Source organism: Tachysurus vachellii, chromosome 8 (genome assembly GCF_030014155.1).
Source record: "Tachysurus vachellii isolate PV-2020 chromosome 8, HZAU_Pvac_v1, whole genome shotgun sequence".
Taxonomy (NCBI): domain Eukaryota; kingdom Metazoa; phylum Chordata; class Actinopteri; order Siluriformes; family Bagridae; genus Tachysurus; species Tachysurus vachellii.
The window spans coordinates 16884813-16894821 of NC_083467.1; the positions used below are offsets into that span (position 1 = coordinate 16884813).

The 10009-nt window shown below is 34.8% G+C and overlaps 1 protein-coding gene across 2 annotated transcripts in view; it reads left to right on the plus strand.

Annotated features, from left to right (window-relative positions):
* scn1laa (sodium channel, voltage-gated, type I-like, alpha) overlaps window positions 1-5664 on the plus strand; it is a 38675-nt gene extending 33011 nt beyond the window's left edge. For both annotated transcript variants that reach the window (XM_060876631.1, XM_060876630.1), the window contains 3 exons: window positions 865-969; window positions 1716-1986; window positions 2081-5664. In XM_060876631.1, coding sequence (XP_060732614.1) covers window positions 865-969; window positions 1716-1986; window positions 2081-3240 — 1536 coding nt within the window. In that variant the 3' untranslated portion in view covers window positions 3241-5664. The remainder of the gene's footprint in view (window positions 1-864; window positions 970-1715; window positions 1987-2080) is intronic.
* The last annotated feature ends 4345 nt before the right edge of the window (window positions 5665-10009 follow it).

Genomic DNA, 10009 nt, shown 5'->3' on the forward strand with positions numbered 1-10009 from the left:
GAAAAAAAATGAACACCCTGCTTCAATTCTATGATGTAGTTATCAGAGCATAAATAACAAGTGTGTGGACTTTACCAACTTCTATAAATAGATAAGCTTTGTTGACTACAAAAAATGCACAACAGATTTCAGTATGCAGTGTTTTTCCAAAGAGTAAACCAATATTCGGAAACCAGGTGGGAATAAATAAGTACACTTGATTATTCAGGGTAAAGTCTCTCACATTGTTTTGCATACACAGCTCTCTGATGATTCCACCACATCATCTCAGTGAGGTCGTGGTCTGGACTTTCAATACCTTGATTTATTTCTTCTTTAGCCATTGAAATGTTTAGTTGTGTTGGTGTTTTGTTTGTGTGTTTGGGATCATTGTTCTGTTACATGATGCAATGTCAGCCCAGCTTAATCTGCTGGACTTTGTTAACCTGCCAAATGCTTTGCTTTTATAGAGGTAATCTTTGCATTTATTTTGTAACACATGGCTTATGATTCTTCTCTTAATGACTGTAGAAGTAGGAATGGTGTACATTTTAGCATCTGGTTTTAAATTTTTCGTTTACATTTTAGGTAAAATGACAGCTGTTGTCACTTAAATATTATGTGTTTGTTTATTGAGGATGGTGATAACCACACACTGTTAATTAGGCACTGAAAACCTAGAAACAATGGAGTGTGTGCTTTTTTCCCCCATGACTGTTGATTGTTGCATTATTGGTATAATAATTTGTTATACTAATACAATAAATACCTGTGTGGTATTTTGCCATATGTTAGCTTGAATGTAAATCAAGTGCCAGTGTACCAGGACAAGCTCTCTGATTTTTCAGTTTAAGTTGGAAATGTAACTTTGCACTGCCTAATTACTTTGGAGGTCAGGACATTTTTATGACAGAGGAACAGAAGAAATATTACAACGCTATGAAGAAACTTGGTTCGAAGAAACCACAAAAACCAATTCCCCGGCCAACAGTAAGCCATTCCACTGATATATACTACCAGTCAAATGTTTGGACAAACTAAGCCATATCAGGGTTTTATTTTTACTATTTTGTAATAATAATGAAAAATGTTATAGAATTTTCATGGAATAACTATGAAATATCACATATGGTATAATGCAGTGACCAAGAAAATTGTTAAACGAAATGAATTTAAATTTTACTATTTGATATTGTAAATAACAGTATTTCTTAGCACCTCTTGGAATCTTCTCAACCAGCTTCATAATGGAACTTGATCCATGTTTTTTTTGGAAAACTAGCCAAATTACTGTAGCTGTTCACTGCATCCTATAATTTCTAAACTAAACGTTCTTGCTTAAGAAAAACTATATAATTGTAAGCAATTGTTACTTGTTTTAAAATAAAATAATGCTTATTAAAATGACAGAATGAAATACAAACGTGGGCATAAATGTTATTCAAATTCAAAAACATACTTTTATTCATTAATTAGTTTAATATTCTTTTAATATTAGTCATTAATTTTGTCACGTACACGATCATACACAGTATGCCATGTAGTGAAATGCTTTTTACAACTGTATGTGTAAAAGAAAAGAGATAAATTCAAGATCATAATAGAATTCATAAGTAAAATAATATAAAATAAAAATAGAGTAATAATGAAACAAAATGCAAATTGCTCTAAAATGGAACTATTACTATTTATGTTTGTCTTTCAGCCACCTTAAGCTTTTGTTTTTGCTTTTTTAGAACAAGCTCCAGGCTCTTCTTTTTGACATTGTTACAAATCAAGCTTTCGACATCTTCATTATGGTACTTATATGCCTTAATATGGTCACTATGATGGTGGAGTCAGAAAATCAGACCCAAGATACACGCCATCATCTGAAGAAGATCAACATGGTGTTTGTGGTAATCTTCACAATGGAATGTGTACTAAAGATGATTGCACTTCGACACTACTTTTTCACTCTTGGCTGGAACATCTTTGACTTTGTAGTGGTCATTCTCTCGATAGTTGGTAAGACCTGGTATTTGTACGAGATCATAAATTGTGTTTTATTTTACAGTGATACCATGCAATGTACTCATAATGTCCCTCATTTGTTTGACAGGCACGTTTGTCTCTGAAGTCATTAAGTACCTGTTTTCTCCAACCTTGATCCGTGTTGTTCGACTTGCTCGGATTGGCCGTATTTTGCGCCTCATCAAAAGTGCCAAGGGAATACGTACCCTTTTGTTTGCCTTAATGATGTCTCTCCCAGCCCTATTCAACATCGGACTTCTTCTCTTCTTAGTCATGTTTATCTACGCAATTGTCGCCATGTCACAATTTGCCTATGTCAAGAAGGAGGCTGGAATAGATGACATGTTTAACTTTGAGACTTTCGGCAACAGCATGTTATGTTTGTTTCAGATCACTACCTCTGCAGGGTGGGATGGACTCCTGTCACCCATACTTAACAAGCCTCCTGATTGCGATCCAAATAAGGAGCACCCTGGCAGCCAATATAAAGGTGACTGTGGCAACCCAGCTATTGGTATCATCTTCTTTGTGAGCTACATTATTATATGCTTCTTGATCGTGGTGAATATGTACATAGCTGTGATCCTTGAAAACTTCAGTGTGGCCACAGAGGAGAGTGCTGAGCCATTAAGTGAGGATGACTTTGAAATGTTCTATGAGGTGTGGGAAAAATTCGATCCTGACGCTACACAGTTCATAGAATACAAACAGTTGTCTGACTTTGCCGATACTCTTGACCCACCTCTGCGTATACCTAAGCCCAATAGGATCCAGCTAATTCACATGGACTTGCCAATAGTAAGCGGGGAGCGTATCCACTGCTTGGACATCTTGTTTGCATTTACAAAGCGTGTCCTGGGAGAAAGTGGTGATATGGATGTTCTTCGTGGGCAGATGGAGGATCGTTTCATGGCTTCTAACCCTTCTAAGGAGTCTTATGAGCCCATCACTACAACTCTACGCCACAAGCATGAGTTCATGTCAGCTATCATCATTCAGCGGGCCTTCAGGATGCATCTTAGGAGACAGAATGTAAAAATGGACTCAGAACCATACAAAGAAGCTGTACAGGAGAATGGAATTGTTTCAAACAGGTGTAACAACCACTCTGCTTCAGACAAATCTGAAACATCATCCTCTACCATTGTCCCACCATCATATGCCAGTGTAACACAATCTGGTAAGAACAAATATGAGAAAGACAAGAGGGAAAAGGAAATAAAAGGAAAAGATAACAATGAGCGGTAAATGTGTCAGGATGAAAAAAGCAAAACAACAACAATATTTTGGAGTTGTTTTTTTAACAATATTATTATTTTTTTATTTTAATCATCTCCATGGATTTATTATTTTTTTATTTTAATCATCTCCATGGATTAACTATACATTTTTCCTAAGTGTAGTTATATATGCCATAGTGGTACCATTTGCTATCATCTTATTGAACGTACTATCTTCTTTAATAGTATCTTTAATTATGCTGTCTTGAAGAAATTTTACTTACTTACTTTAGTGCCATGCCCTTTTAAGTGAATGAAAGCCATCTTCTGATGCATTCTGTTACCATCCATCGTTTTTTTTCTGTCATGCTTCCTGCTCTCAGTGGTGCTTTTGTTGTATATTACTGCTGGTTTTTAAACCTTGTCAGAAATTGAATGGAGGCATAATTTCGTTGCCTTTCTGAAGTCATTTTCTGAAGTCATTATCAACAGCACTTCCCATTATGTATGCAGATATTATTGTCCTTGTTCGATTAAGCCATGTACTTTATGTAATCATTCGGCTGTAAAACAACCATGCTTGCATCATATGCCTTTTCCTCATTCAGAGATTTTAAAACATGGATGTTGCTAAATCTGTTTGAGCTCCAGTGAATCACTTTGTTTACAACGGACAATTCAGGGAATTTTATCATTTGAAGAAGTTGATGAAACCTTTTTCATGCTGGCTAATCAGCAGAGAAATTGAGCCATGTTATGTTGGACTCTAGAGAGATGGGATTGAAATAAAGCCTCTCAAATGCTACGTAAACCAGAAGTAACCAGTTCCTCATGAAATCCTCAGGGAATTGGTGATACTTATGCAGGATTTATCCTCCAACATCAACCAAAGAGGGACCTGTGTGCTGCAGCAAATGAGAAAATGTATGTAAATGTGCCTATGAATGTACTAGAAAATTGAATGTGTATGAGCGAGAGCATATACAAGACATAAACTGGCAGAATCAGCCATAACCAGCTGTAACTACACTGTTTAATTTAGCAAGTATATAAATCTTGTCTTATTAACACCATTTGATTACACTAGTGAAGATCGTGCATTTTGACTTAGTCTGTCTGAAAGTCTCAAAGGTTTTGCTATGCATCCTGGGTATTTATTTTCTTTACATTCCATCTGTGCCACAGATTTGATCCTGCCAGAAATTTGATCATTCTAGCTTGCAAAGATTCATTTAATTATATCCATGGAACACAAACTTGTATTATTATCATTTCCAGGAATAATATTAGAATGATAAACTTAATATTATAACTTAATATTACCAAAAAAATATTTTGGTGGAATAAAGCTATAAAGATGAGAAAATAGGCCATATCCCATAGACATCTATGCTAAAGAAAGTGTTGTATCGCATCCAGTATTTCAGGATGGCTCTACGCCTCACAGGTGCCTGTTAACCATGTTAGAAAGCCATTAGTACAGTATATGTGCCTATTTGCATCATGAGCATACAGTACAAAATAAATTCTTTAATAAACAAAAAACTCTTAGGTCTTACCTTTAAAAAATCTATTGCACATTAAAGCCATTCAACAATTAAATTCAGAAGAAGTAACTTAAACTTTATTGTGCAAGTTTCTTGTATTCTTGATTAAAAACAGATATATTGTAGAAATATGAATTGTCTAGCATATTTTATATGTTCGAAAATGGAAAAAAAATGTCTATTAAAATATATTCTGCGTCTAGTCAGCTGGATGTTGGGAAGAAACAATGAGTTGAATTTATTTCCTTAATATGCCTATATTGCATTACTGAAATATTCTGTATATCACTTTGCTTTTATACACTGTGTGTGCGTGTGTGTTTGTGTGTCAGAGTGTGTCTGTTGTTTGTAAAGAGGTTTGAGATAAGAAATACACCACGCACACTTTGGTTGCACTTTTTTAGTTTAATTACCTCCCTCTAAAGACTGCACTCTAAATTGCTGTACTGTGTATTTGAATCTTATTTGTACTTTGAAGAGGTGTCTTTAGGAACTGAGCATGTGCATTGACTAATATTATCTATGACTGAAATAGAGAATATCTTTGGTTGATTCTGTCTGTGCCTGGAATTGTGTGTCCTACAGTACATTCAAAAAATCCTTGCATTTGTTTACATTATGTTCATGGAATTTTCTCATGTCCATTTCTATTCTGCTTTGAATCAACTACTTATCCTTAAAGACTTGTTATATATGTCTCACATAAACACTGTTATGATTCTGTTCTGTGAGTGTGTTATACAGTGAAATATACATTTATATGAAATTAATGTTTTGATTACATAAGCACAGGTAATAAATGACATATTTTATACATACATTAAGCTTGTAATCTATTATACTGCATGCCAGATACTGCCATGAGTCTGATTAAGGAAGCCAAAAGAATAAAAATGTCATGTAAATTGGGAAATTGTGTCTGATTGTTGTTTTTTCATTCACATCATATAAAACGGTATAATTCTCTAATGTTATTGGAGTTGTAATTTTACACTAATTTATTACGTTAGTAAGACAGTAATGAATATCCAGTAACATAAAGGGCATAGAAAGATGACACTGTTATGCATAACTGTGTCCTTGTTTTAGTTGAAGTGTTCCTCTTAACATGTTTTTAAATCCATGGACCAGCTACAGTTTGTTTTTGACATGAGATATAAAGACTAATCTTTTGGTCTATGCAGATTGAAGTGAAAAATTGAATTGTAGAATTGTTAATTACAGTATATTGCATTTGTTTTATCAGATTTTTATCACAAATATTCTGATAAATGTTATTTTGCACACCCAGCGAGTAACATTTTTCACTACTACTGCAAATAAAAGATGAGTTTAGGAGATTTTATGGTCCATGATGCAAGTTACATGCAATAAGAGACCTATGAGCAATATGACCCGTTTGAGCAAAAGAAATTGTTTTATGGCCAAAAGCTTCTGTCTCAAGTGACTAACCACTCCTAATTAGGAAAGCATTAGTGCCCTGTGCTCTTCCAATCACCCTTTTTATGACTTTCAGCATGCTCATTTCAGCTCAACCACAATCAGCATTAGGCTTTCCACATTGCCGGAAAAGACCCGTTTTGTTAGTGTCCCTGTCTTCTATTGCAGCTAATGAGCACTTAAATGTTTTATCTCCTCATCCTTAGATGATTCAGTGAGTGAGAGAGAGAGAGAGAGAGAGAGTGTGTGTGTGTGTGTGTGCATACAGCAAACATATCAAACAGTCAACAAAATACTTTTATCTGTAAGAATGACCTGTATGTGTATTTAAGATGCTGATTGTAAAGTTTCCTTAATTGTGAAGCGTTTGATTTAGAGGTCCAGGAGTAATGAGTATTTAATTTGAGTATAATACACTTGAACCACAAAACATATGCTGTTAGTATTTTATTAATTCATGATGTCTGCAAATTCAAGTGACTACTTTTAAGAACTATTAACATTCTCTATAGGCTTTTATATGGAGTCCACAGACAAATTTAATTCAAAGATGATTAAGTGATGTGATGCTCTGCAATGTAATGGAATTAAGGAAACAAACAGAGAAAATAATAATAATAATAATAATAATAATAATAATAATAATAATAATAATAATAATAATAATAATAATAATAATAAAAAAACACTAAATTAAGGAAGGTGACCATATAACCCATTTCATATTATTCATATTTCTAATTCTACTTTCATGCTGCTGTAAACTTTTAATTTCTCAGTGATGATTTAATTGATCAAATCCTACCTGTGAACAAATAAAAGCAAGGACCTACTACAATACAATAACTACAACCTATAAAAATATAATAAAGCCTTATAATAAAGCCATATTTGGTGAATTCTTGCTCATTTAGAATGATCCTATTACATTTTTTCTTTAATTAATTTTCTTATAGTAAAGTACAACTGTGAGGCTTGATTTATTAGGCTTAGACTTGAGTAAACATTAATTTAGTAGCTAATTTAGGTGTTTTTCACACTGGACACATTTACTGTGGTCCAAATCCGAGTGTCATTGCCCTTGCAGATTTAGTCTTGTTTCAGACTCACTTCATTCTATTAAACTCGGTGCATTTGTGTTCATCTGATGTCTGTTTTAGACTAAACTGCCAGTGAGAGATCCCACTAAAGACTTTTTTGCATGTAATTCAATAAAGATAAGCCCTACCAAACACACAGAGATAAAGAAACCCATTCATGACTAGCCCTGACTTTAACTTAGGGACAGTCATCTTGGCTTCAGCAAAACATTAAGTGAAACTGAAAGATTGATATTCTACAATTAGCTCCTGACCTAAGACCAAGCTCCTGACCTAGCGCCTAGTTTAAGCAGTTTTCAGGAGACACTTTGGATAATGAAGTATTTTAGCCTAACTACTCTGTTTATTTCCTTATTCTGTTTCTCCTTTGTAAGAAATGTTTGTAGCATGAACGTGATGCAGCATGATTCCTACCCCAATTGGCCTCTAATAGCAGTTGCCTTTTTTTTTTTACCTCTAGGTGCAATAAGTCTGTGAAGATAAATAGGCCATTAAGTTTGCTGCCTTATGATCTAGTAATATCTAGCAAGGCAAGCACATCAGTAAACATGACCTTATTCAGTATCTCTCAAATAGAATACATTTTTTAAAAATTGAATGGTTACTTGCTTATATACTGTATATGGTGGAGCTACATTTATCTCATTTGTTTGTTGTGTTGCTTTCAGCATACAATTTGCTTTCAGCATACAGTTGAGAAAGGACAATTCAGAGCAGTTGAGGGTTATGGGCAATATCACAGACAGTATCCTCCATTATAACAGAATGACTTGCAAACACAGGAAGCTCATCTTAGAGAGAATCATTTAAATGAAGAGTGAGACTGCAGATTCTCCTCGGCTGTTGCTTGGCAACGTGACCTGTGCTGTTTGGCTGACCACTGGGTGATGAGGCTTCTAATGTGGAAGTTGATCTACTTGTAACATGAATGGAATAAGTAGAGCATTGACATATGAACGATTTGAGCATTGACATATGAACATTTAAAACAATAATCTGACTGAAATTTGCTAACTGTTTTTCTTTGGCCAGTAGTAGCAAATAAAGTTCAAAGGGGCTTCACAGGTTTTGCTTATTGGGCAGGAAATTGTCCACATTTCAAATCCTTTGGTAGTTCACATATTTTCATGTATTCATTTGACAGACACTTTTTACAGGTACAAGCCAAATAGTCAATGGCTATTAGCTTTGGTAATCTGTCAGCCCTGGGTTTCAAATTTCTCCGTAAAATATGTCTACAAACCATGTGGAATTCATGGCATGTATATCTGAAGCTGTTTTGAGAACACAGAAGGGTTACCTAGTATGGTGTTTCATATATAGTGGCCGGTGAGTTGTACTGTATATTGACACTTAGTCAGCATTTCTGTGTTTGTACAGTATGTCTTATAACACATAGCTACCCTTCTCCTTCAGAAAGTTGACATGTAAATCAGTTCCACATCAAGCTTCATTCCCAAGCTTTACAACAGCCTGTTTTGTCATTTTGAGGCCTGTTCTGACCTCTAATGCACCAAGGTTCATCTTTTGTTAATGGCTTTGGTAAGCCTGAATTCAGTAAATTCTGTTGAAAAGAAAAAACACATTTTCTGGTAAGTTTACATATGGCTCCACTTTCTATTAGATTTAGAACTCAGATGTCTGTATGAATTGACATTAAAAGTCATATTACATAGAACTAGAATAAACTGTGACCTTATATGATTTCCTAGTAACACTTACTTGAGAGCATAGGAGCTTTTATTGTAATTATCCTTACACATTATAGTATGTAAACCTTCTTTGAATACTCTAAGTAAATACCACAATGGAACAAGCCACATACCGGAAGAGAGACATTTGATAGCTACTAATGACTAGATATGTGCTTGGGGTTTTACAGATCTTCTAGAGAATACCATAGGTAATGCTTCTAATCTCAATCCAAACAGTTATTGATCAGATCATTTAGATTCAGGTTTTGGAAAACTTAATCATGCTCATGAGATATAAAGGCCAGAAATTCACATATCTATAACTGTTCAAAAGCCTATAATACGTGAAAATAACTAATAGGAACACAGTGCCATGTTTTTGTCCCACAGTCTGAGATCAATAACAATGTGATTATTTGCACCATTGATTAATTGTGCCCAGGCTAATTATTGTGTCACTGCATGTATGGAATGATATCTGACAGGTTAAATTCTTCTTAGACAACATGCAGGCAAATGCCTTTTTTGTACTGGGGTCAGAACTTCAAACCACTGTGTTGTTTCATACCATTCTAGACAACCAGTGCTCGGATTTCACGATCAATACTGTCAATCTGTTGTGTAGTACTCATTACCACTGATCCGAATAAGCAACATGTCTATTCCACATACTGTAGAGTTAATAAGAATAGTCAAACAAGCAATCAGTCACTGCTAAACATCTCACCTTTAAACAGTAAAATGTTTTAAACTTCTATAGTAAATGTCTATAGTGCCACCCCACAGCTCCTGTGACCCTGGTATGATCCTAAGCTCAGATTACAGTTTGTTTGAGTTTTGCATGTTCTCTGTGTTTGATGGGATCCTCCAGGATCTCTTGTTTTCTCCCACAGTAGGCAAACTGGCTATTTCACGTGTGTGTGTGTGTGTGTGTGTGTGTGTGTGTGTGTGTGTGTGTGCATGCTGCAGTGAACTGGTATGCTATCCTGGGTGAATTCATACGTCACACCTAATGT